The 25,750-nt window shown below is 43.7% G+C and overlaps 1 protein-coding gene across 1 annotated transcript in view; it reads left to right on the forward strand.

The window, feature by feature from the left end:
- Positions 1–679: 679 nt before the first annotated feature.
- ATRN (attractin) overlaps positions 680–25,750 on the forward strand; it is a 270,477-nt gene continuing 245,406 nt past the window's right edge. Inside the window, exon 1 of the mRNA XM_073342975.1 lies at positions 680–1,323. Coding sequence (XP_073199076.1) covers positions 755–1,323 — 569 coding nt within the window. The 5' untranslated portion in view covers positions 680–754. The remainder of the gene's footprint in view (positions 1,324–25,750) is intronic.

Below are 25,750 nucleotides of genomic sequence, written 5' to 3' on the forward strand. Positions count from 1 at the left end.
GTAATTAACCATTGCAACAATTTACCAGGGGTCATGGTGGATTCTCTGTCAGTGTCAATTTTTAAATTAAATTAGCTATTTTTCTAAAAGACCTGCACTAGCAATTATTTTTGGGAAGTTCTATGGTCTGTGTCATACAGGTGATCACACCGGATGATCACAGTGGTCTCAGACTCTATGACCATTAGAACAGAAATAAGTAATAATTTTCTCCCACTGCAGGCTCCAGCTCATCTCCTCACTGAGTCAGGGCTTTCTTTTGTGGATGTTTGTTTCTTCCACCCTGCGCTGGACGGGCTTTGTGAGACAGTCCTTAGGCTTTCTTCAGCTACGAGGGAGAAAGAAGAATTTTATGAGTGGGAGAACGTGCCGCCCTGCAAACATCCCCCCGGGACTGAGCCAGCGGTTTGTAACAACCGGGGAGATCCAGGCCCGTGTTTGCTCCCAGGGCCTGCTGGCTCCGGGCTTGGGAGCGTGGTTGGGGCTGGGTGAAGACTCCCCAGCCTGCACCTCCCCGGCGAGGCTCTGGTTGACGAGCAGCCAGTCACCCAGGGGCACCTGCGCTCTGGCATTCATCGGAGCTCCGAGGCATGGCCACCTCCTGTCCCCCGCGCTGCTGAGCCGGTCAGCGCCGGGGGGGAAGCGGCGCCTCCGCCCGGGCCCGTCGCTGGACGCGGGGCGCCCCGGCTCTATGGCACTGTAGCAGAAGACGGGCCCCGCCCCGCGCCGCTCTGGCCGCCGCTGCCCGCGCTCGATGGCAGTCCCCATCCGCTCCGGAGAGCGAGTCGGGAGGCGACATGATGTCAGTGGACGGCGTGCGGGTGATGACGTCATCGGCCGCGGCCCAAAGGGCTCCTCAGTCCTGCCGCTGAGAGACAGGAGAGGGAGTGAGTGCGAGCGGCGCTGCCGAGCAGCCTCCTTCCTCATCGGCCACCGTATCGGAAGCCCGCAGCGCCCTCGCCGGCCGCCGTCCGGTCCCTCAGCCCGGCCCGGGAGGCTTCGGGAGGCAAGGAGTCCGACGCTCTCCCCTCTCCCCAGTCGGCGGCAGCAGATGGAGCGGAGCAGCCGGAGGCAGCCGGCGGCAGGGAGCCTGGGCTCGCAGGGTGGGCGGCCGCGGCGCTCCGCGGGGCGCCCCCCGGCTCAGTTTCTCCTGGTGCTGCTGATGCTGCTGGTGCCGGGGCCCGAGGCGGCGGCGGCGGTCGAGGGGAAGGAGTGCGATAAGCCGTGCGCCAATGGCGGGCGCTGCCAGCCGGGCAGCGGGCAGTGCGAGTGCCAGGCCGGCTGGGTGGGGGACCAGTGCCAGCACTGCGGGGGCCGCTTCAGGTGAGCTGGGGGCTAGGGGCCAGATCCCGTGGGCGGGTGGGTGCCGTAATGTGGGAGAAGGGGCCTGGCTTCTTTCGCCCTGGGGATCGCTGCGGTGGCTGCGAGAAGGGGCTTGGTCCCGTCCCCGGGGGAGGCAGCCCCAGGGGAAGGAGCTTGGAAACGAGGCGACTAAGGGGGGATAGGATAGAGGTCTGTGAAATCATGAGTGGTGTAGAGGCAGTAAATAGGGAAGTGTTATTTACTCCTTCTCATAATACAAGAACAAGGGGCCACCAAACGAAATCAGTAGGTAGCAGGTTTGAAACAAACATAAGAAAGTATTTTTTCATACAATGCACTGTCAACCTCTGGAACTCCTTGCCAGAGGGTGTTGTGAAGGCCAATACTATAATGGGGTTCAAAAGGGAGCTAGCTAGATTCATGGAAGATAGGTTTATCAGTGGCTATTAGCCAGGATGGGCCGGGATGGTGTCCCTAGCCTCTGTTTGCCAGAAGCTGGGATTGGGTGACAGGGTATGGATCACTTGATGATAGCCTGTCTGTTCATTCCCTTTGGGGCACCTGCCATTGGCCACTGTTAGAGGACAGGATACTGGGCTTGAAGGACCTTTGGTCTGATCCAGTGTGGCCGTTCTTAAGGAGTGCAGCAGGGGTGTATGTGCGAGGGACGCAGGTTTCTGGGTAGCTCCTCATCAAAGGTTAAGGGGTTAGTGGGATAGATGTGCGTATGAGGGCTCTGGCTTCTCTGGGTAGTTCCAATCTTGGCAACAAAGGGATTATGGGTCATGACTGTGTCAAGGGTTAGGCTCCTGTGGGTATGGTGAGCTCTGGAGGAGAGGAGGGGACTGTGGAGTATGTTTTGTGGGCTTTGGCTCTTTTAGGCAGTGGCATCTCTGATGGGGAAGCAAAATCGTGTTTGAATGAGGTGTCCAGTTTCTTCGTTGAGACCAGCTATTGGGGTCAGAAAGCAAATGCTAGGTACTTGGTCCTTTTTGGGCAAGGCTGATTTTTCCTCTGTCTGAAAGCTATCTTGGGGTTGAGGGCAACTGGATATTTGTGTGAAGGAAATCCAGCTAATGTAGATGAACTACGTTGAGTGTTCTGTAGACAGCGTGTGTGGCTGGATCCTAGTTCCCCTTGATGTGCTGGCTGTGAAGTATTTGTGAGGAACATAACCCTTGGCCATGCCAGCTCTTGAAATCAATTGCTTGGTTCTTAAAGTTCTTACTGAGTTAGAAACAAAGAACTGAATGTTGTCTGCACCCTCTGGTTGATGGAGTTCAGTTTGATTCTGAAATCATCATTTGATATTTGTTAGTTTATGTGCAACTAGTTTTGGGATATCTTTCAGGTTGTTTCATTTTAAGGAGACCATTCTTGAAAGGAGGTAGACTTCCTTGTGTATTTGAATTTCATGACTAACACAGATGAGTAACTCTGTTCCTATCTAGATGTTAACGATTAATGTGTATCTGGCCACGATTCCTTTATGCTTGTGTTGCAACACCTAGTTTGACATCTAGTACAAATTTTGGTTCATTGACCTACTAAACTCTCACAGATGTTAATGTTACGTAAAGGTTAGTTACATATTTTTTAATGGAAGAATGAATGCCTTAGCTTTAAATTGTTGGCTTCTGATCTGCTTATTCTTTTCTGTGTATGTTTTTATTCTTCATCACTGTAGCATCTGAGCACCTTTCTGTAATGTATTAAATGATGTGGCTAACAACTGTTATGCAGGTTATATTCTCTCTCTTTCTCATTCTTTTCTCAGATTTTGTGTGCAGTGTAGTGTTTTGTTTTAGTAGGATTTTGTGATTTTTTTTTTAAAATGTACACACCTGCTTGGCATTTTAGAGAAGGCAAGGTCAGAAAAGTGTGCAAGGAAGGTGGTGATGATTCTTAGTTTCTGTGGGAGTTCATTTCATAGTCTCTTACTAGCTTCCAAGGAGGCTCTGTTTCTTGCACAATTGAGCTTTACCCTTGTAGAAAATTACTCTCTGAGGAGCAGAATGGTCAACTGTGGTTCTCAGCAAAGAGATGATCTGAGATATGCTGGGCCTAGGCCTTTGAACAAGTTGAAGGTAAGGACTGAGACCTTGAAGTTAACCTCAGTATTCTGTGGTAGGCTAGTCTAGAGAGCAAAGGACAGACTTCATGTGTTTGAGGTAGCCTTTGTTGCTGAGGAGACATTCTGTACTGTATAGAATTAACTGGACAGGAAGCCATCAGCCCTTAGGAATGTTACATTGTTATAGTCAAGACAGGAGGTGACAAAGGTAACTGCAGTCAGGTCATAGTCTGCTAGGATGGGACAGCCTCACCTACCGAACCAGAGACAGTAGCATCTGTGACTAATACTTTCTATCATATGAGCGCTTAGCCTCAGCAAGGAATCCAGGAGCACTCCTAAATTATGAAGTGAATTGATCAATTGTGGGTGCGTACACACCAAAAAGAGATTGTGCCATGGCTGTGAACTCTTCAAGATGCTTTCTTGTGCCCACAAGCAAAACTTCTGTCTTGCCTGGGTTTGGCTTCAACCAGCTGTTCTTCGTCCTTGGTGGTACTGGTCTGGTTGTACATGGTGAAGGATAGTTAGAGCTGTATAGAATCAATCATAGAATATCGGGGTTGGAAGGGACCTCAGGAGGTCATCTAGTCCAACCTCCTGCTCAAAGCAGGACCAGTCCCCAACTAAATCATCCCAGCCAGGGCTTTGTCAAGCCTGACCTTAAAAATATCTAAGGAAGGAGATTCCACCACCTCTCAGGTAACGCATTCCAGTGTTTCACCACCCTCCCAGTGAAAAAGTTTTTCCTAATATCCAACCTAAACCTCCTCCACTGCAATTTGAGACCATTACTCCTTGTTCTGTCATATGCTACCACTGAGAACAGTCTAGATCCATGCTCTTTGGATCCACCTTTCAGATAGTTGAAAGCAGCTATCAAATCCCCCCTCATTCTTTTCTTCTGCAGACTAAACAATCCCAGCTCCCTCAGCCTCTCCTCATAAGTCATGTGTTCCAGTCCCCTAATCATTTTTTGTTGCCCTCCGCTGGACTTTTTCCAATTTTTCCACATCCTTCTTGTAGTGTGGGGCCCAAAACTGGACACAGTACTCCAGATGAGGCCTCACCAATGTCGAATAGAGGGGAACGATCACGTCCCTCGATCTGCTGGCAATACCCCTACTTATACATCCCAAAATGCCATTGGCCTTCTTGGCAACAAGGGCACACTGCTGACTCCTATCCAGCTTCTCGTCCGCTGTAACCCCTAGGTCCTTTTCTGCAGAATTGCTGCCGAGCCATTCGGTCCCTAGTCTGTAGCTGTGCATGGGATTCTTCCGTCCTAAGTGCAGGACTCTGCACTTGTCGTTGTTGAACCTCATCAGATTTCTTTTGGCCCAATCCTCTAATTTGTTTAGGTCCCTCTTTATCCTATCTCTACCCTCCAGCGTATCTCTCCTCCCAGTTTAGTGTCATCTGCAAACTTGCTGAGGGTGCAATCCACACCATCCTCCAGATCATTTATGAAGATATTGAACAAAACCGGCCCGAGGACCTTGGGGCACTCCACTTGATACTAGCTGCCAACTAGACATGGAGCCATTGATCACTACCCGTTGAGCCCGACAATCTAGCCAACTTTCTATCCACTTATAGTCCATTCATCCAGCCCATACTACTTTAACTTGCTGGCAAGAATACTGTGGGAGACCGTGTCAAAAGCTTTGCTAAAGTCAAGGAACAACACGTCCACCGCTTTCCCCTCATCCACAGAGCCAGTTATCTCATCATAGAAGGCAATTAGATTAGTCAGGCATGACTTGCCCTTGGTGAATCCATGTGACTGTTCCTGATCACTTTCCTCTCCTCTAAGTGCTTCAGAATTGATTCCTTGAGGACCTGCTCCATGATTTTTCCAGGGACTGAGGTGAGGCTGACTGGCCTGTAGTTTCCAGGATCTTCCTCCTTCCCTTTTTTAAAGATGGGCACTACCCATCTTTTCCTTTTTCCAGTCGTCCGGGACTTCCCCGGATCGCCATGAGTTTTCAAAGATAGTGGCCAATGGCTCTGCAATCACATCCACCAACTCCTTTAGCACTCTCGAATGTAGTGCATCCGGCCCCATAGACTTGTGCTCATCCAGCTTTTCTAAATAGTCCTGAACCACTTCTTTTTCCACAGAGGGCTGGTCACCTCCTCCCCATGCTGTGCTGCCCAGTGCGGCACTCTGGGAGCTGACCTTGTTCATAAAGACAGAGGCAAAGAAAGCATTGAGTACATTAGCTTTTTCCACATCCTCTTTCACTAGGTTGCCTCCCTCATTCAGTAAGGGGCCCACACTTCCCTTGGCTTTCTTCTTGTTGCTAATATACCTGAAGAAACCCTTCTTGTTACTCTTAACATCTCTTGCTAGCTGCAACTCCAGGTGTGATTTGGCCTTCCTGATTTCACTTCTGCATCCCTGAGCAATATTTTTATACTCTTCCCTGGTCATTTGTCCAATTTTCCACTTCTTGTAAGGTTCTGTTTTGTGTTCAAGATCAGCAAGGATTTCACTGTTAAGCCAAGCTGGTCGCCTGCCATATTTACTATTCTTTCTACACTTCAGGATGGTTTGTCCCTGTAACCTCACTAAGGATTCTTTAAAATACAGCCAGCTCTCCTGGACTCCTTTCCCCCTCATGTTATTCTCGCAGGGGATCCGACCCTTCAGTTCCCTGAGGGAGTCAAAGTCTGCTTTTCTGAAGTCCAGGGTCCGTATTCTGCTGCTCTCCTTTCTTCCCTGTGTATAGGCTAGGTAAAGGTCATGCTTAAAAGATTAACACTATTCTATATAGTACTTTTAATACAAAAAGTTCCCAAAATGTTGGATTTACAAATTCTGGGTCTGACTTTCAAAACATACATCACCATGATGGCAAATCCAGAAGGGATGTAACCTGCTTGCAAATCAAGCACCACGTGGATCAATCCATACCTAGTTCCTTCAGATGGTCTGGCTTAATGTTCAGTTTATGTCCATTATTTGGCAATCTGATTGTGTCACTGAAGCTTTTGGCTACGTAGCCGCATTCCTTGTTAAACCCGTTTCATAATTCATTGATCTTCAGTCCTAATACATCTACACCAAGAAAGCCACTGAAACTGAACTCATAGAGTCAGTTGCTGATTTCAGCTGCAAATATCTTCATTACTGATTTTGTCTTTTCAAAACATTAGTTGAATGCAAATAAGATATTTATGCATGCAGATGGATAACTAGATGTATGATTGTAGTCGCGTACATGAAAGGCCAAATGCTTTTGAATGTGCAGTTGCATACCTAACTCTTTTAAAAATTGCACACTGCATGTATAGGGGACACTCCATCTGCCACTGAAATAACAGCTACTTCTGAGGTCAGGTGAAAACTCTTCAGTAGTGTTTAGCCCCACAAAACCACACTTTAAGAAATAAAATAGTTTAACAAGTATATTATAATTTTGAATTAGCTTAATGGAAGCAGTTATAGACTAGTGGTTGATTATGATAGAGTATGCAATGTACTTACATGACCAAAGAATACAATAGTAAAGTAGAATTTTGTGGTTGAAAAATGTGGGTAAATCACTAGCTGAGTGAGCCATTAGCTAGCAAAGTACTATCACAATTTTCACTCTTAAAAATAAAATGGGACTTTTGGAAAAACACAAACAAGCAAAATATATTCAGTCGCCAAAATGGTTAGTGATACAGTATTGTCAGAACTAAGTTAAGAATCAAACAAAACAAAATAAAAACCCTCAAGCAACAGTTAAAGGTACATTGGCAACTACAAATCTAGTTAAAAAAAAAAATTCTTTCAAAGAGTTATAAGTAGTTTCAGGTACTGCAGCTCCCCTGATCTCATGCCATTTTGTTTGTTTTTTACAATCATATTATCATATATATTAAAAAAAGAAAAGAAAACCTTTCTTGTTCTATGAAAGACCCACACAAACAATGGACAGTGACAGTACAAGGGGAACCACTAGGTATACATTAAATTGAAAATTAAACATTTTTTCTCCATCGTCTTTCAGTTACGCTATACTTTAAACTATAAAATGTATCATTTTCCAGCACAATTATGATTTTTAAATTGACTGTTCTTTTAAGGCAGAAAATTGTAGCTGACACTTTCACCCTTATTTCATATTGTTTCATCTTCACAGATATTCTCTGAATGGACAAGGGCAATGTTGGAATTATTATTATTTATGCAGGATGTTACCAAGATACTAATTTAAATTTCTTTAATAAATCCAAACATTGAATGGTGTTTATACAATTCATCTAAACATGCCTAAATAATGAGCAATTTACTAGATGCAAACAGTAACAAAACATTTATAAGTAGTTGATCAAGATACTTACAAATGGGCTAAAGCCAGGAGTAGTCCAACTTGGTCAGGCAGGTATTAGCAATGAATCTTAGGAGTTTATTTTTTATTGCATTTAACAAACAAGTGCAATGGCATTACCAATTATCAGACCTTAGCTAAGGCCAGATGAAGGAGTTCCTGATATAGTCAATTATTTACTGCTCATAGTACCCAATTAACCGTGTTTTCTTTGTGTTACTTTAGCCCAATCCTTAAATAAGATAACACTGGCATTTTGAAGGGTCACTACAAATTTAACATAACTCTTTTTTTCTCATTATTTCATTGTTTTTGGTTCAATGCTTTGGGCCTATTGTTCATGCTAATATTCCAACTCAGTTTAAAACTATCGTTCACCCAGTATAAGGTGGGCCTATGTTCTACAGCAGTGGTGGGCAACCTTCAGACCATCAGGGTAATCTGATTGCGGGCCATGAGACGTTTTGCTGACATTAACTGTCCACAGGCACGGCCCCCTGCAGCTCCCAGTGGCCGCAGCTTGCCATTCCTGGCCAATGGAGCTGCAGGAAGTGACAGGCCGCAGGGACGTGCTGGGAACTGCGGCCACTGGGAGCTGTGGGGGGCTGTGCCTGCGTACGGTCAACGTCGGCAAAATGTCTTGTGGCCCGCAATCAGATTACCCTGATGGGCCGCAGGTTGCCCACCACTGCTCTACAGGCTGTCTCTGACATTTTGTATAGGGCACAATTTAACAGGAAAGATTGACAAATGAACATATGGAGTTTTTTATTGGTTGTTCCTAGGTCAATGTAAGCTTCCTCACTTTCATCTGCCTTGCACAAAATGACCAGCACAAATATGTTGCTTGCCACTATGTTTTTTCATAATTGTCCTAAAAGTCTATTTTCCCCTCAGTTCAAACTTTCCACCTTATGGCAAATGAGCAATGGCTGAAAAGTCAGAGAAGGTTAAGTAGAAGACATAAGTATATCTCTTGTGGTGGGATAAGGTAAGTCAGTCTGGGTCTTTCTCCTTCTTTCACGCTGCACCTCTGAACTGTGCTAGTGTAATTATCTAAGTTGTCAAAAACTTGCGGGCTCAACTGAAGACCACTGAGGAGAGCAGCATCTAACAGCCTCCTTCCTCCTACATTTCTCTGAGAGTTAAGAGCTCTGTGGTGTGAACAGCACAACTGGAGATTTCCTACTTCCTTTGCCAAATCCAAGAACATGCCAGTGCCGAAAAGAAAAAGACTGATTGTAAAAGTCCCCTTGTCTCCACTGGTCAAGGCTAAAGTAATTTCAGGTTCTTTTTTTTTTTTTTTTTTGGTCTCCTCTACTAATTTCTGTGTCAATATCACCTATCAGCCTTCTGAGTCAGCTGCCACTCTGGATTTTTCATTATTCCACGTCTCCTATTGGCACTTTTATTATCAACTTAAATGAGCTTATCTTTTCTGGTGAGGACTGTATCCAAATGGGATTCTTAAGCATTCTAGGCAATTTGCCGTCAATCTAAATGACTTCCCCTGAAATAAGAAAAGGAGTACTTGTGGCACCTTAGAGACTAGCAAATTTATTTGAGCATAAGCTTTTGTGAGCTACAGCTCACTTCATTGGATGCATTCAGTGGAAAATACAGTGAGGAGATTTATATACATAGAGAACATGAAACAATGTGTGTTACCATACACACTGTAACCAGAGTGATCACTTAAGGTGAGCTATTACCAGCAGGAGAGCAGGGGTGTGGCGGTGGGAGAAAACCTTTTGTAGTGATAATTAAGGTGGGCCATTTCCGGCAGTTGACAAGATCGTCTGAGGAACGGTGGGGGTGGGGGGATAAACAAGGGGAAATAGTTTTACTTTGGGTAATGACCCATCCACTCCCAGTCTCTATTCAAGCCTAAGTTAATTGTATCCAGTTTGCAAATTAATTCCAATTCAGCAGTCTCTCTTTGGAGTCGGTTTTTGAAGTTTTTTTGTTGAAGTATTGCCACTTTTAGGTCTGTAATCGAGTGACCAGAGAGATTGAAGTGTTCTCCAACTGGTTTTTGAATGTTATAATTCTTGACGTCTGATTTGTGTCCATTTATTCTTTTACTTAGAGACTGTCCAGTTTGACCAATGCACATGGCAGAGGGGCATTGCTGGCACATGATGGCATATATCACATTGGTGGATGTGCAGGTGAACGAGCCTCTGGTGGTGTGGCTGATGTGATTAGGCCCTATGATGGTGTCCCCTGAATAGATATGTGGGCACAGTTGGCAACGGGCTTTGTAGGTTCCTGGGTTAGTGGTTCTGTTGTGTGGTTGCTGGTGAGTATTTGCTTCAGGTTGTGGGGCTGTCTGTAGGCAAGGACTGGCCTGTCTCCCAAGATCTGTGAGAGTGATGGGTCTTCCTTCAGGATAGGTTGTAGATCCTTGATGATGCGTTGGAGAGGTTTTAGTTGGGGGCTGAAGGTGATGGCTAGTGGCGTTCTGTTATTTTCTTTGTTAGGCCTGTCCTGTAGTAGGTGACTTCTGGGTACTCTTCTGGCTCTGTCAATCTGTTTCTTCACTTCAGCAGGTGGGTATTGTAGTTGTAAGAATGTTTGATAGAGATCTTGTAGGTGTTTGTCTCTGTCTGAGGGGTTGGAGCAAATGCGGTTGTATCATAGAGCTTGGCTGTAGAGAATGGATCGTGTGGTGTGGTCTTCATGAAAGCTGGAGGCATGTAGGTAGGCATAGCGGTCAGTAGGTTTCCGGTGTAGGGTGGTGGTTATGTGAGCATCGCTTATTAGCACCATAGTGTCCAGGAAATGGATCTCTTGTGTGGACTGGTCCAGGCTGAGGTTGATGGTGGGATGGAAATTGTTGAAATTATGGTGGAATTCCTTAAGGGCTTCTTTTCCATGGGTCCAGATGATGAAGATGTCATCAATGTAGCGCAAGTAGAGTAGGGGCATTGGGGACGAGAGCTGAGGAAGCGTTGTTCTAAGTCAGCCATAAAAATGCTGTCTTCACAGGAGCAGTCTTTAATTTTAGTTTTGATACAATCAAGACCAATGATGCTGTTCACTTGCATCTAAGTGAAGCTAAATGTTACCATGTGCAGTATGTGTGACAAATTTCACTCTCCAGGTTTGTTTCACTAAGCTCCGCAAATTATGAGCAGTAAAGGTAAACCTGTGGTCGTCACGTAAGATACATTTGGCTGTGACAAATTGCTCTGAAAATGTGCTGCATATTGAGGGTAATGACACCTGATAGTTGCATGGGCAGGTTTAAATATTTTTTTAAGATCCCTTTCACATAATAGCAGGGTGTTATGGAGAGATCCTTCAAATGTTCCTCTTTTGACTAGCTGTATGTCTCTGTGTTTTCTATGCCTAGAACTTCCTTCTCAATCCCATATGCCATTTTGCCTGCCTCTTTTCTTTAAATCCATTCTCAAAAATCACTTCTTCAAGGTGTCTTAAACTTAAGCCTCTAATACATTAAAAAATAAAGTAGGAATTAGGATTGAGACTTGTGGGACTTGACAGAGGAGGGGTTGGGTGATGGAGGAACAAACTATCAAAAACCCTTGAAAGAAGTCTGAGGGGCAGGACTAGAGTAATTTTAATAATATTGAGCCCCCATGTAATTGTATATTAAGGTATTTCTGTACACCCTGTGGCCTGTCTTGAAAGCTGGACTTGGTGAGCAGCAAATACAGAGTATTACAGTAATTGTGAAAATCTGCTGCTGCACATAAGAATTTTGAATTAAATTACTCTATTTCTGTGACTACATCACTGTCACTGGTGCTTTGTTTCCATCTTCTGCTTCTTTCTTCTTGCCTTTTTTCCATGCTGCCTGATCTGCATGAAATTGCCTTATAATCTATTTAAGAATGGCACCACTATCACTCCTGCACCCATCATCAATTTCTTCGTGCCTCAGTGTCCAAAGGTTGAATTCATAATCCCCTCCAGCTCGCCCTGCCCAATTTAAAAAAAAAAGAAATTCTCAAATTTGCAATTCCCAAATGTGGATTTCTTTTTCTGGCCTTTCTTCCCTCACTTAAATTGTAAATTTTTAGGACAGTTCTTGCTTGAAACTTTGTGTTGTGTACAATGTCAAGCTTATTGTTGGTGCCAAACATTAAATGCAGTATTACTACTTAATATAGTTCAGTACTTGACACCTAGAAATACGTTTTCATCTCAGTTTAATCAAATCAGTTTTCAATTTATTTGTACTTGTCTTGTTAAGCTTTCACATCTTAGTCTCCAAGTTTAAATTCCATATGGAAATTCTCACTGAAGAAGTAGCTTAGCAATATTAAGTGCATTTCTGCTCTAAAAATGACTTTGTAAAAATGGCATAATGAGGTTTTATATTAATTGTCTCACCAATTTCCATAACAAATGTATTAAATCTGCAAGTAAAAAGATGTCACTTAAAAACATAAAAGCCTCACGTAGCCTGGGCTTTGAAAGTCAAATTAGATTCTTTCCGTCTTGTGCATCTTTACAAGACAGATTCCATAGGCCAAATTATGATGTGAGTTTGCCCAGGTGTCTGAAGACTATGGATTTGCACAGATGTAGTTAATGGCATAATTTAGTTTGCAGAATCTCAAATATTGGTGCTGTTCAAGATGGACAGAACTCTGGGTTTGTGTACATTTAAAAGTTTGGTCGACCTAGCTGTGTCATCAGGTATGTGGCTGCAGCTATGTCCATTGAACAAAGCTGTGTTGGTGGAAGCAAACTTCATTTGGGAAGCTGCTGTTCCTACAGCATTGGGAAAAACTCCTGTTGGCATAGGCTGCATCTTCACTTTAGGGTTATGCTGACATAGCTATTCTGGCATAACTGTGCTGGTATAGTCTCCGTAGTGTAGACATACTCTCAGTTGGAGTGGCTATGTGTAGGGTTTGGTAGTTAGAATACACGTATTTTACTTGCAAACTAAGCAATTTTGGTATGGAAAGCTGAGTCAATGAATACTGAATGCCAGAATGCTACCCCCCCAGGCTAAGACCATGCTTTAAAGAAAACAGATCCATTATGCTGAGGCATATTTACATTGAAGACTGCTTTTAGGATAGATCATGTGAAAAATATAATGTAAAGTTTTGCAATACTCAGCTGGGCAACATTTCTGTTTAAAGGCAAATTTTCAGTATTCTAAAATTCACAGGCACTCGGATGGGTTTGAAAATTGTTATACCACCTGAGGGCTTGGGGTAGAGTTTGTGGTGCGCCTCTGAGGTCATTTTAATAAGGCATTCCTGAAATATAGACACCCCCTCCCCCAAATGTGCTATTTTGAATCTTCAGTGTTATCTAAAATCCACATGTAAAGTTGGATTGGCTTGAAAATGGTTTTATAATTTAGGGTCTGAGGTTGTCTGAAGAAAAGATAAGATCATTTTAATTAAGGGTTTCCTGAGATACAGCCTGCCCCTTAATTACTTGTTTTTTTTTTTAATGCTTGTTCAGTGCATGTCACAAGCATCACATGCTGGGTCTGGATTTAGGAGCTGAAAACAGGCAGGCTTGATGCATGACATGCAGACCCCCCTGTGGCAGACATATTTGGTGAATGTCACAAGTGTTCAAACAGGAGTCATGATTTGAGGTGGTAGGCACTGAGAAAATGACAGGTTTTGCTGGAATGAGTAAGGTTCCTAATGTCTATTGCCATTTCCATGGATGCATTGTAAGGTTGTGTACGTGTGTGGTGTGGGAAGTATGACTGACTGTAACTGTACACTTCCTGGCTTTCTGATGTTTGCGTTTTGTTTATCTGAGTGTATTTTCTGCTGTTGAGAGGCTTCTGGTTTTGGTAGCTAATTTTCATATTCTGGGGGCACTGCTAAACAGTCTTAACTCCACTTTAATGACATTTTTTTGTTATTGGGTATTTGCTTGAGGCTGAAACTGAATATCTACGACTCTGCACAGACTTTAAGAACACTGGAGAAAACAAATGGACAGTTTGTTTTGTAAAATTGTTTTATAAACTTAAATACAAAACACATGAGCTTTACAGAGTTCCGAACTTGTTTTGCATTTATTTTTTTTTTAAAAGAGAATAAATTATGGTTTCAGTGGGAAACTGAAACAGAAAGGTGACTTCACTTCCTTAACTCCGGTTATTGTTCTCTTAAAACCATTTTTTGAAGTGGGAGTTTTATTAAATTTGGTGGCTTTTGTCCATTATTAATGCAATGAAAATACGTTTTTTGTAGAGTTTTTGTTTTTAAGTGACCTATTATAAGTTAAACCAGCTAGATCTGTTGAATGGATCTTATTTTTTCAGTCTCTTTGTGTGCATATTACTATACTTTCTCTGCCCCCACTTTCATGGTCTTGTAATATTCAAATGGCTTCATTCAGTGCTATGTCATACATATTTCCATCAATTATTTTAATCTTAATAAACAGTTGACTCATTTGTGGGCTTTGGGAATAAGTCCTATAATTGAGGTTTTTTGGTTGTACAACTTTTGTGAATTCGGAGTTTGTGGAGCTCAAGGATCAATATTTTTGGGTGGAACTATGTATGTTTGAGTCATGCTAAAGCAAGCTTTCTGAGATAGCTTTGACCAGGCCGTTCTATGATGACCTACAGCAAGCTCACTATTGAAGTCCTGGGCTTTTTTGCATAGTGATTGATTAGTAGACAGATGCTCTGTTAGTATTAAGTTAGGAATGCCAAATTAATTTTATTGGTAACTTTATCAGACCTCAGAGTAACAGCCGTGTTAGTCTGTATTCGCAAAAAGAAAAGGAGTAAGGTGCCACAAGTACTCCTTTTCTGTTTATCAGACCTGACTCTAGGGCTCAATATATGGCATTTCAGCCTTTACCTCCTATATTTAATCTTGTGTGTTATTATTGGACATGATGCCAAGAAATACTTTTTTTAGTTACTGCAGGTCTTAAATAAAATGAAAAGTAATTTATACCTTTAGTGCTGACTGTGCATGTTATTACTGTAAGACAAAATAAAATGACAAGGGTCAGCATGCAGCAGTTTTTTCCCTAAAGACTTATTACAGGCTTCACTGTTATCTTATTTCAAGTGTACCGAGTGTGCCTACCTCCAAGTGTGATCAGATGTAAAACATGCCTGTCCAGTGGAAGGAAGTTGCTGAATTTAAATGGTACATCAAGAAAGAATGGTTTTCAGGGCTGCTGCTGATTTAAAATTTTCCAACACCTTATGTTTGGATTAGAAAATCATACGATTTTTACAGTCCGTGGCTTGCAAATTTTAAAAATTTGGAACTAAGTTGGTTGAACAGAGTATGCTGTACTTTTAGCTGTATTTATTTATAGCTACTTTTTGATTGCCTGACCGCATTTGAGTGCCTTTTTGTAAACGGATTGATTCACTCTATTCAAATATATATTTTGTAGCAGAGAGAGTCCTTTAAATTTAAACTAGGGCTGTCGATTAATTGCAGTTAACTCACGTGATTAACTCAAAAAAATTAATTGTGATTAAAAAAAATAATCTAGATAAATAGCAGTTTTAATTGCACTGTTAAACAATAGAATACCAATTGAAATTTGTTAAATATTTTGGATGTTTTTCTACATTTTCATACGTATATTGTATTCTGTGTTGTAATTGAAATCAAAGTGTATATTTTTGATTACAAATATTTGCACTGTAAAAATGATAGATAAATACATAAATAGTATTTTTCACTTTAACTCATACAAGTACTGTAGTACAATCTCTTTGTTGTGAAAGTGCAATTTACAAATGTAGATTTTTGTTGTTGCATAACTGCACTCAAAACCAAAACAATGTGAAACTTCAGAGCCTACAAGTCCACTCAGTCCTACTTCTTGTTCATCCAAACGCTAAGACAAATAAGTTTGTTAACATTTACAGGAGATAATGCTGCCCTTTTCTTATTTACAATGTAACCAGAAAGTGAGAACTGACATTTATGTGGCACTTTTGTAACTGGCATTGTAAGGTATTTATGTGCCAGATATGCAAAACATTCGTATGCTCCTTCATGCTTTGGCCACCATTCCAGAGGACATGCTTCCATGCTGATAACACTCGATTTAAAAAAAAAAAAAAGGCGTTAATTAAATTTGTGACTGAACTCCTCGGTGGGAGAGGACATGCTTCCATGCTAATGACGCTCATTTAAAAAAATATGTTAATTACATTTGTGACTGAACTCATTGGGGGAGAACTGTATGTCCTCTGCTCTGTTTTGTCCGCATTCTGCCGTGTATTTCATGTTATAGCAATCTTGGATGATGACCCAGCACACGTTGTTCATTTTAAGAACACTTTCACTGCAGATTTGACAAAACACAAAGAAGATACTCATGTGAGATTTCTAAAGATAGCTAAAGCACTCAACCCAAGTTTTAAGAATCTGAAGTGCCTTCCAAAATCTGAAAGGGACTAGGTGTGGAGCATGCTTTCAGAGATCAACACCGCAATGCGGAAACTACAGAGCCTGAACCACCAAAAAAAGAAAATCACCCTTCTGCTGGTGGCATCTGACTCAGATAATGAAAATGAACATGTGTTGGTCCACACTGCTTTGGATTGTTGTCGAGAAGAACCCGTCATCCGCATGGACACATGTCCCCTAGAATGGTGGTTGAAGCATGAAGGGACATGTGAATCTTTAGCGCATCTGGCACGTAAATATCTTGCAACGCCGGCTACAGCAGTGCCATGAGAATGCCTGTTCTCCCTTTCAGGTGACGTAAACAAGAAGTGGGCAGCATTATCTCCTGTAAATGTAAACAAACTTGTTTCTCTTATCGATTGGCTGAACAAGAAGTAGGTCTGAGTGGACTTGCAGGCTCTAAAAAAGAGACAGTTTCTGCCCTCAAGAGTTTATAATCTTTTTAACATGAAGAGAGCAAGAAAGGGGAAAGAGAAAGAAGAGATCAAGGTTAAAAATCAATAAACATGACGTATGGTGAATAAGTCATAAGTTGTGATCATTTTTTTTAAGGTAGAGACTCTTGTGCATATCTTTTTTTTTTTTTTTTAAACTGCATTGTCCCAGAGTTGTGAATCTGTCTTGTCAGGTAGTGGACAGAGATGTAGTTGGCAGATGTAGCAAGGTTCTATCTCATCCGTCATTGTCTCTGAAGATCAGGAACTGACAGGGGTTGCGTTGATATGCTTGCTGAGGAAGCAGGTGGCTGCATACTGTACAAGTAGGAGTCTCTGTAGTGCTTCCACGTTCAGTCTGTTACAATAAGGCACGTTGGAGGTGAGAAGTATGTGGCTTGCTGTTGTTCAATTCTTCTCACAGGGAAAAGAGCAAAGTTTGCCAGCAAACTGGACATGTGTTTTGACCCATATGGCATCCGGTCATTTCAGCTTAATTGTAAATCAACAAGATGCCTAAACTTTGTACCATTTTGAGTTGTGGGGTTCTTCTGGTGATGGTCCCTATTGTATTCCACTGAGGAATATGCACTTGCACCCAGAGCTGGAGCTTTTGCAAGTAGTACTGTTCAGCAGTCTGCACATGCACGCTGCACATGCACGCTCTTTCCCCTACCACGGAACCTCCATTGGGCTCTGCCAGTAACAATACTAAGGACCTTGTGCTGGGGCCCAGCCATGAACCAAGGCAGCATGCACATAAGCATGGCAGTAAGTCTTCCTCCAAATCTAAGAAGGAGTTGGCACCATCCATGAGTTCTGGACATGAAGGAATCACGCGTTCCTAGACTCACAAGACTGAGAAATACCCGCACCGATTGCCAAATCCGGTGGGTACCGATCATGGATCCCGCGACTCTGTCTGCGCTGGCTCCGCCGGTACCCCGGGAACCGCCAGTCTACAGAGAGATGCAGCTACCGGTACTGACTTCTCCAATGGAATGGATACAGTTGACCCCTGGGAGACTCAGAAGCATTCCTGCTCCTCATGAGTTGTTTGCACTGGAGGGGCTGCAGGCTCCACAAGCCCTGATCTGATCATCAGCTTATAGGGATCCTTCCCTTGCTATGTTCCTGCTGCCTCCTTTTCTGGCAGTTCCGACGGCACCATCACTTGGCGAGGTTTCTAACCCCTCTGATTTGGAAGACATTGATGTCCGACATGGTTCACTGCTCCTGTTCCAGAAACATGACTGCCGGAAGGCTCAGACAGCACTATGGCAGTTCCTAATCTTGCCTTCCCTGCAGAGTTGGTATCTGGCACCACACAACATTAGGGTCAGTCAGGTTGGCCATACTGGAGCTCGTGGCCCTAATATTCACCCTCTGAACAGTCGTCCTCGATTTGAGAGGACACCCCCACTTTGTCACCACAGTCCTTATCAGGTAGGTGCTCCAATGTAGCGTTGGATAACTCACCGATTCGCCTAATTCTGATGGTACGGATGGATTGGAGAGGCATCCTTCATCTTCTCCAGATGTGGCCACCTCTTCAATCCCCTTCTTTCCCCCGGACAACTGTCGCCAGTACCAGGAGCTGCTGTGGAGAATAGCCAATGCCTTAGAGATCCCATTAGAAGAAGTACAGGACAGTCAACACCAGCTGCTTGACATCCTCCACACTTTGGTGCCAGTGAGGGTGGCTCTACCAATCAATGATGCCATCCTGCAGCTGGCACGCACTGTATGGCACACCCCGGCCACGTGTGCACCCACCCTGAAAGGTGCTGAGGAGAGGTACTGTCCCCCCCCCAAAAGGTTCAGAGTTCCTATTCTCTCATGCTCCACCAAACTCATTGGTTATCCAGGTGGCATCAGAGCATTCCAAGCAGCAACAGCTCCACACTACCCCATCCAATAGAGAGGGTAAGAGGCTAGACTTCATGGGCAGAAAGATCTCCTCGGTGGGGCTCCAATTTAGTATTTCAAATTATGCAATCCTGATGACCAAATATGATTTTATTAACTATGGGCGGTTGGCTGAGTTCACAGACAAGCTACCCTTGCAAGATAACCAATTTTAGGCAGCTTCACAGGAGGACAAGTTACTCACCAGGTCCATGCTACAAGCCACAGGGACTCCACAGACATGGTTTCTTATATCTTGGCAATGGGGTTTATAATGAGGAGGGAATCCTGGTTACACTCCTGTGACTTCCCCAGGGAGGTGCAGAACACTATAGAAGACTCTCTCCTTAACAAATCACATCTCGTCAATCAGAAGACTGAGTCCTTCACTCCCTAAAGGACTCTAGAGCCACTTTAAGATCTGGGGGTATCTACACACCAGCACCCGTGAAGAAATTCTATTGCCCACCCCAATCACATGTTACAGGGACCATAGCTGTACCACCAACATACCTATGAGCCTCCTCAAAAACACCCTGATGTTCATAGACCCCATCTGCCTACACCGACCGCCCGGTCATCCGTGCAACACACCCAATGACCTGTAAGCCATATTTGAGTGTCCTCAGAGAGCCGTAACTCACTCCATTCTCAAATGCCCACTTTGCCTACCCCCTTTGGGGACTGTCTCAGACTCTTTCTACCAGCATGGAAAGCCATCACCATGGACAAGTGGGTACTAGATATTATCCAGAGCAGCTAAGTCATAAAGTTTACAGTGATAGCCCCATCTCCCTCTCCTCCTTGGTCCACATGCATGGAACACCCATGTGATGACCTCTACCAACTAGAGGTAGACTCTCTCTCTTTTGGAGGGGGGCTGTGTCAGGGAATAGGGTTCTATTCAAGCTACTTTCTAGTCCCCAAAAAGAATGGAGGATGGAGACAATATTGGATCTTCAGTGCCTCCACTGTTTGATTTCCAAACCAAGATTCCACACGGTCATGCTTGCGGCTATCATTCCCTCCCTAGAAAAAGGCATGTGGTGTACAGATGTCAATATGGAGGATGCCTACTTCCATATCGATATACACCTGACACACAGAAGTTCCTGAGGTTCAAGGTCAGACCTCGACAATTTCAATATAGGGCTTTCCCTTTTGGACTTACTGCTCCGCGAATATTCACAAAAGTTTCCATTGTGGTGGCAGCACATCTCAGACATCAGAGGATCGTAATTGTCACCTATCTTTGACTGGCTGATAGCAGCATGGTCCAAAGAAGAGACCCAGGAATCGATGTCCCAATTGCTTCTACTCCTCTCTTCCCTAGGGGTCAGCATCAGCATAAAAGAATTGGCTTTATACCCTACACAATCCCTTGAGTTCATAGGAGCTCGCATGGGCGGAAGTCTCATCTGAGTTTATCTACCATGGGACAGATTAGTTCTTGCATTGTCTGGAATCAGTTTGGTGACTTCCAGGCTCTTCGGTTTCAGCCAAAATCTGCCTTTTTCTATTGGGACACATGGCAGCCTACACATATGTCACACCCTTCACCTGTACTACCTTCAACTCTGCCTACAAAGAGTCTACTCTCCCATGTATCGACCTATGCACCTGCTCTGCATGCCACCAGAAGTCCTCTCCTCACTACAATGGTGGATGGATTCACTATGAGTCTGCTCAGGGATGACCTTCTTCCCATCCTCGCCTCATGGGCTGGGGTGCCCACATAGGCGACCGCATGATACAAGGTAGCTGGACAACACGGGAGGCCAGGATGTACATAAACATATTGCAACTCCAGGCAGTATGCAAAGCTTGCCAGGCATTCCTGGCAACCACTCATGGCTGTCACGTTCTTGTCATGTCGGACAATACCACCATGGTCTTTTACATAAACAAGCAAAGGGAAACAAGAGGGGAATGGTGCATTGCACATCATATGCTCTTGACGCAGCCTACCTACTGGGCGCCCAGAACACGATTGCCGATGCTTTCAGCAGAAACTTTGAAACTGACCATGCATGGGAGTTACACGACTCTGTAATCATGGACATTTTTGGCCAGTGGGGAAACACCAGTGAGAGATCTTTTTGCATCCAGTAACACCACCAAATGCACCCAATTTTGTTCAAGGGGGCGGCGGGGAACTGTAGCTCACTCACAGAGGGACGCCCTACTCATCGAATGGTTGGACCGGACGAACTATGCGTTTCCCACTCCTCATCTCTCCTTGCACGAGTAATCCACAAGATCAGATGAGAAAAAGCAACAGCCAGCCTGATCACCCTCTTCTGGCCTTTCCAATTCTGGCTCCTGCTTCTCCTTTTCACGTTGAGGCATCCTCCACTCACACTTCGGACATTCCCAGAGCTACTGACTCAGCACAATGGCACTCAGACATGCAACATGCAAACACTTTGACTGATGGCTTGGTGTTTGGATGGACACCTCCACTAGCACAGGAGTGCTCTCTAGTAGTGCGCAATGTCCTTTCAAGCAGTAGGAAAGACTCCACAAGATGCTCATATTGAGCCAAATCGATGTGTTTCATTTCCTGGGCTACATGCCAGGGCCTTGTCCCTGAAGCTGGGAGCATTCTACTCATAGAATATTTCCTCTATCTGAAGAATTCGGGACTTGCCCTTCGTTCCATTAAGGTGCTTGCAGCTGCCATTAGCGCTTTTCACCCACATGTGGATGGTCATTTGATTTTTACCCACCCCTTAATGTATGATTCTGGAAGGGCCTACTATGAAAATACCCTCCCATTCAGCATATTGCCCCCCTAATGGGACCGTAACCTAGTCCTTACCTCATTAACGACCACTCCCTTCGAACCTATGGTCTCCTGCTCACTGTCTCTCCTTTTCATGAAAGTCGCTTTCCTCATTGCCGTTGCTTCGGCTAGGAGGGTTGGCGAACTGCGAGCCATGGTGGTTTAACCCCCGCTTTCACCTCTTTCCATAAAGACACGGTCTCTTTACTCTGTCTCCCCACGTTCCTACCCAAGGTGGTTTCCCAATTCCATCTCAGTCATCCGATACACGTACCTACCTTCTTCCCCAAGCCTCACGCCTCCAATGAAGAGCAGAGACTTCACTTGTTAGATGTTCAGGGGGCCTTGGCTTTTTATCTTGAGCGGGGAAAAAAACATTTAGAAAATCTCCTGGGCTTTTTGTAGCAGTAGCCAAGAGAATCAAAGGCCAAGCCATTTCCACCCAGAGAAATTCCAAATGGGTCTTTGAGTGCATTATGTACTGCTGTCAGTTATTGGGATGTTCCCCAACTAAAGGGAATTGGGCATATTCTACAAGAGTGCAATCATGAACCACAGCTGCGCTTCACAATGTGTCCCTCTCCGACATATGCAAGGCGGCCATGTGGAGTTTGGTACACACCTTTCCCACACACTGTGCTCTAAAGCATGATTCCACGATGGACGCTTCATTTGGTGCAGCAGACCTCCCTTTCACAGTCTCTTTGGACCATCCTCCCACAGAGGTACTGCTTGTTACTCACCCTCAGTGAAATAGAGTAGGGACCATCACTTGAAGAAGAAAACAAGTTACTTATCTCTAACTGGAGGCTCTTCAAGATTCCAAATTCATCATCTTTCCCCTCTGCTATGGATCTAACAGTATATCTGTGGTAGGAACTGGAGACAATGGCTGCCTGCTGCACCCTTTATCACCTTGGGCAAAACCACGAGGTGGTACAGGGCAAACATGTGGACCGCCAGACAGACTACTTTGAAAAGCTCTGGCTCCGAGCTCATGGCACATGTACATAACCCTCAGTGGAATACAGATAGGGACCACGCATCTTGAAGACACTCCAGTTACAGGGAAGTAACTTCATAATACCTGCGATGGAAGTGAGAATGGTACCTCTGCTAGTGCCTTGAAATGTTTTTCTTGTCTGGGCAGCATCACTACAGTATTGACCAAATTATGATGTGCAAGTTTATATGATATTTAGGTTTGTATAATTTCATGATTATTTTGCCTTAATAGGGACGGGATGTTATATCCTTGAAAAAGAAAACACAAAGGTAGGATGTAGGAAAATGCAAATGTAAAGATTTGATGACAACACAACTTGGGCAAATTGTTGATCCTCACTGACTTAGTTTCCCCATCTACAAATTAGTGACAAGTTACTCATATACTTTTATCAGGTGTATTATGATTAATATTTATATAGCAATTTGAAAATGAAAAGTATAAAGTGCTTATTTTGCATTGTAACTAATATCCTGAAGCTTTTGGCTACTACTCACAACTTCTTGTCAACTGTTTGAAATGGGCCACCCTGATTATCACTACAAAAGTTTTTTTTTCTCCTATTGATAATAGCCCACCTTAATTGATTAGTCTTGTTACAGTTGCTATGGCAACACCCATTTTTTCATGTTTTCCGTGTGTAATATATATCTTCCTATTGTATTTTTCCACTGCATGCATCCAATGAAGTGGGTTTTAGCCCATGAAAGCTTATGCCCAAATAAATTTGTTAGTCTCTAAGGTGCCACAAGTACTCCTCTTTTTTTTGTTAGAAAAATATTTTCCTATAGAAGTACAGTTAACCTGTAATACATATTTCTAAATCATTGTTGATACCAACTTTATTGAAGCTTACAAAAAAAGTTTAATGCTTGCTGACAGTGATAAAATCTAACTCTGATGTGGATGCTCAGTTAGCTTCTAATCTTAGTATTGACAGAAATTTGTCATAGAATATCAGGGTTGGAAGGGACCTCAGGAGGTCATCTAGTCCAACCCCCTGCTCAAAGCAGGACCAATCCCCAATTAAATCATCCCAGCCAGGGCTTTGTCAAGCCTGACCTTAAAAACTTCTAAGGAAGGAGAGTCTACCACCTCCCTTGGTAACGCATTCCAGTGTTTCACCACCCTCCTAGTGAAAAAGGTTGTCCTAATATCCAACCTAAACCTCCCCCACTGCAACTTGAGACCATTACTCCTTGTCCTGTCATCCACTACCACTGAGAATAGTCTAGAACCATCCTCTCTGGAACTACCTCTCAGGTAGTTGAAAGCAGCTATCAAATCCCGCCTCATTCTTCTCTTCTGCAGACTAAACAATCCCAGTTCCCTCAGCCTCTCCTCATAACTCATGTGTTCCAAACCCCTAATAATTTTTGTTGCCCTTCGCTGGACTCTCTCCAATTTATCCACATCCTTCTTGTAGTGTGGGGCCCAAAACTGGACACAGTACTCTAGATGAAGCCTCACCAATGTCGAATAGAGGGGAACGATCACGTCCCTCGATCTGCTCGCTATGCCCCTACTTATACACCCCAAAATGCCATTGGCCTTCTTGGCAACAAGGGCACACTGTTGACTCCTATCCAGCTTCTCGTCCACTGTCACCCCTAGGTCCTTTTCCGCAGAACTGCTGCCTAGCCATTCGGTCCCTAGTCTGTAGCTGTGCATTGGGTTCTTCCGTCCTAAGTGCAGGACCCTGCACTTATCCTTATTGAACCTCATCAGATTTCTTTTGGCCCAATCCTCCAATTTGTCTAGGTCCCTCTGTATCCTATCCCTCCCCTCCAGCGTATCTACCACTCCTCCTAGTTTAGTATCATCAGCAAATTTGCTGAGAGTGCAATCCACACCATCCTCCAGATCATTTTATGAAGATATTGAACAAAACCGGCCCCAGGACCGACCCCGGGGCACTCTACTTGACACCGGCTGCCAACTAGACATGGAGCCATTGATCACTACCCGTAAGCCCGACAATCTAGACAACTTTCTACCCACCTTATAGTGCATTCATCCAGCCCATACTTCCTTAACTTGCTGACAAGAATACTGTGGGAGACCGTGTCAAAAGCTTTGCTAAAGTCAAGAAACAATACATGCACTGCTTTCCCTTCATCCACAGAACCAGTAATCTCATCATAGAAGGCAATTAGATTAGTCCTGCATGACCTTCCCTTGGTGAATCCATGCTGAATGTTCCTGATCACTTTCCTCTCATGTAAATGCTTCAGGATTGATTCTTTGGGGACCTGCTCCATGATTTTTCCGGGGACTGAGGTGAGGCTGACTGGCCTGTAGTTCCCAGGATCCTCCTCCTTCCCTTTTTTAAAGATTGGCACTACATTAGCCTTTTTCCAGTCATCCGGGACTTCCCCCGTTCTCCACGAGTTTTCAAAGATAATGGCCAATGGCTCTGCTATCACAGCCGCCAATTCCTTTAGCACTCTCGGATGCAACTCGTCCGGCCCCATGGACTTGTGCACGTCCAGCTTTTCTAAATAGTCCCTAACTACCTCTTTCTCCACAGAGGGTTGGCCATCTACTCCCCATGTTGTGATGCCCAGCGCAGCAGTCTGGGAGCTGACCTTGTTAGTGAAGACAGAGGCAAAAAAAGCATTGAGTACATTAGCTTTTTCCACATCCTCTGTCACTAGGTTACCTCCCTCATTCATTAAGGGGCCCACACTTTCCTTGGTTTTCTTCTTGTTGCCAACATACCTGAAGAAACCCTTCTTGTTACTCTTGACATCTCTTGCTAGCTGCAGCTCCAGGTGCAATTTGGCCCTCCTGATTTCATTCCTACATGCCCAAGCAATATTTTTATACTCTTCCCTGGTCATATGTCCAACCTTCCACTTCTTGTAACCTTCTTTTTTATGTTTAAGATATGATATAAATGAAATATATATAAATATATAAATTAATATATATATAAATATAAATGTTTATGATATGATATAAATGAAGTCAAGTTTAGGACAGGCTGTTAACTTCATGTCTGCTCCTTGTCTTCTAATAGTCCTGGAAAGTTCACTGATAAATAGTAAATGGTGTTAAATAGTGTGATCCAGGAAAAATAAGAAAATAATGAATCCTCTTGTCATCTTATATTATTTTGTAGCCTTTTAGCCAAGGCTCGGTTATAAGTTATGCATGTGGCCTCTGATTTTGGGTGAAACCAGAATGCCTGCTGATTTCTCCTATTCTGCTTCCTGGTGTGTGTGTTAAGTTTCTAAGACAGATATTTTCTAGTTAATCCACTATAATGCATCTTTGTTTCTCACTGCTGCTTTTAACTTAACACAAGGGAATGGCCAAAAGTGATAAGGAGACTTGCATATTCAAACTTTTTTGAATTCATGCCATAAACACTTGAAACATCTAGTGTTGTGACATCAAAAACATATTAAGCTTTTCAAACTTTCTGCTGCTTTGAAATTCTTGACATGGAAGTTGCATTAATTCATGTCATTTTGGT

Source organism: Lepidochelys kempii, chromosome 4, assembly GCF_965140265.1.
Source record: "Lepidochelys kempii isolate rLepKem1 chromosome 4, rLepKem1.hap2, whole genome shotgun sequence".
In the NCBI taxonomy this organism is placed as follows: Eukaryota; Metazoa; Chordata; order Testudines; family Cheloniidae; genus Lepidochelys; species Lepidochelys kempii.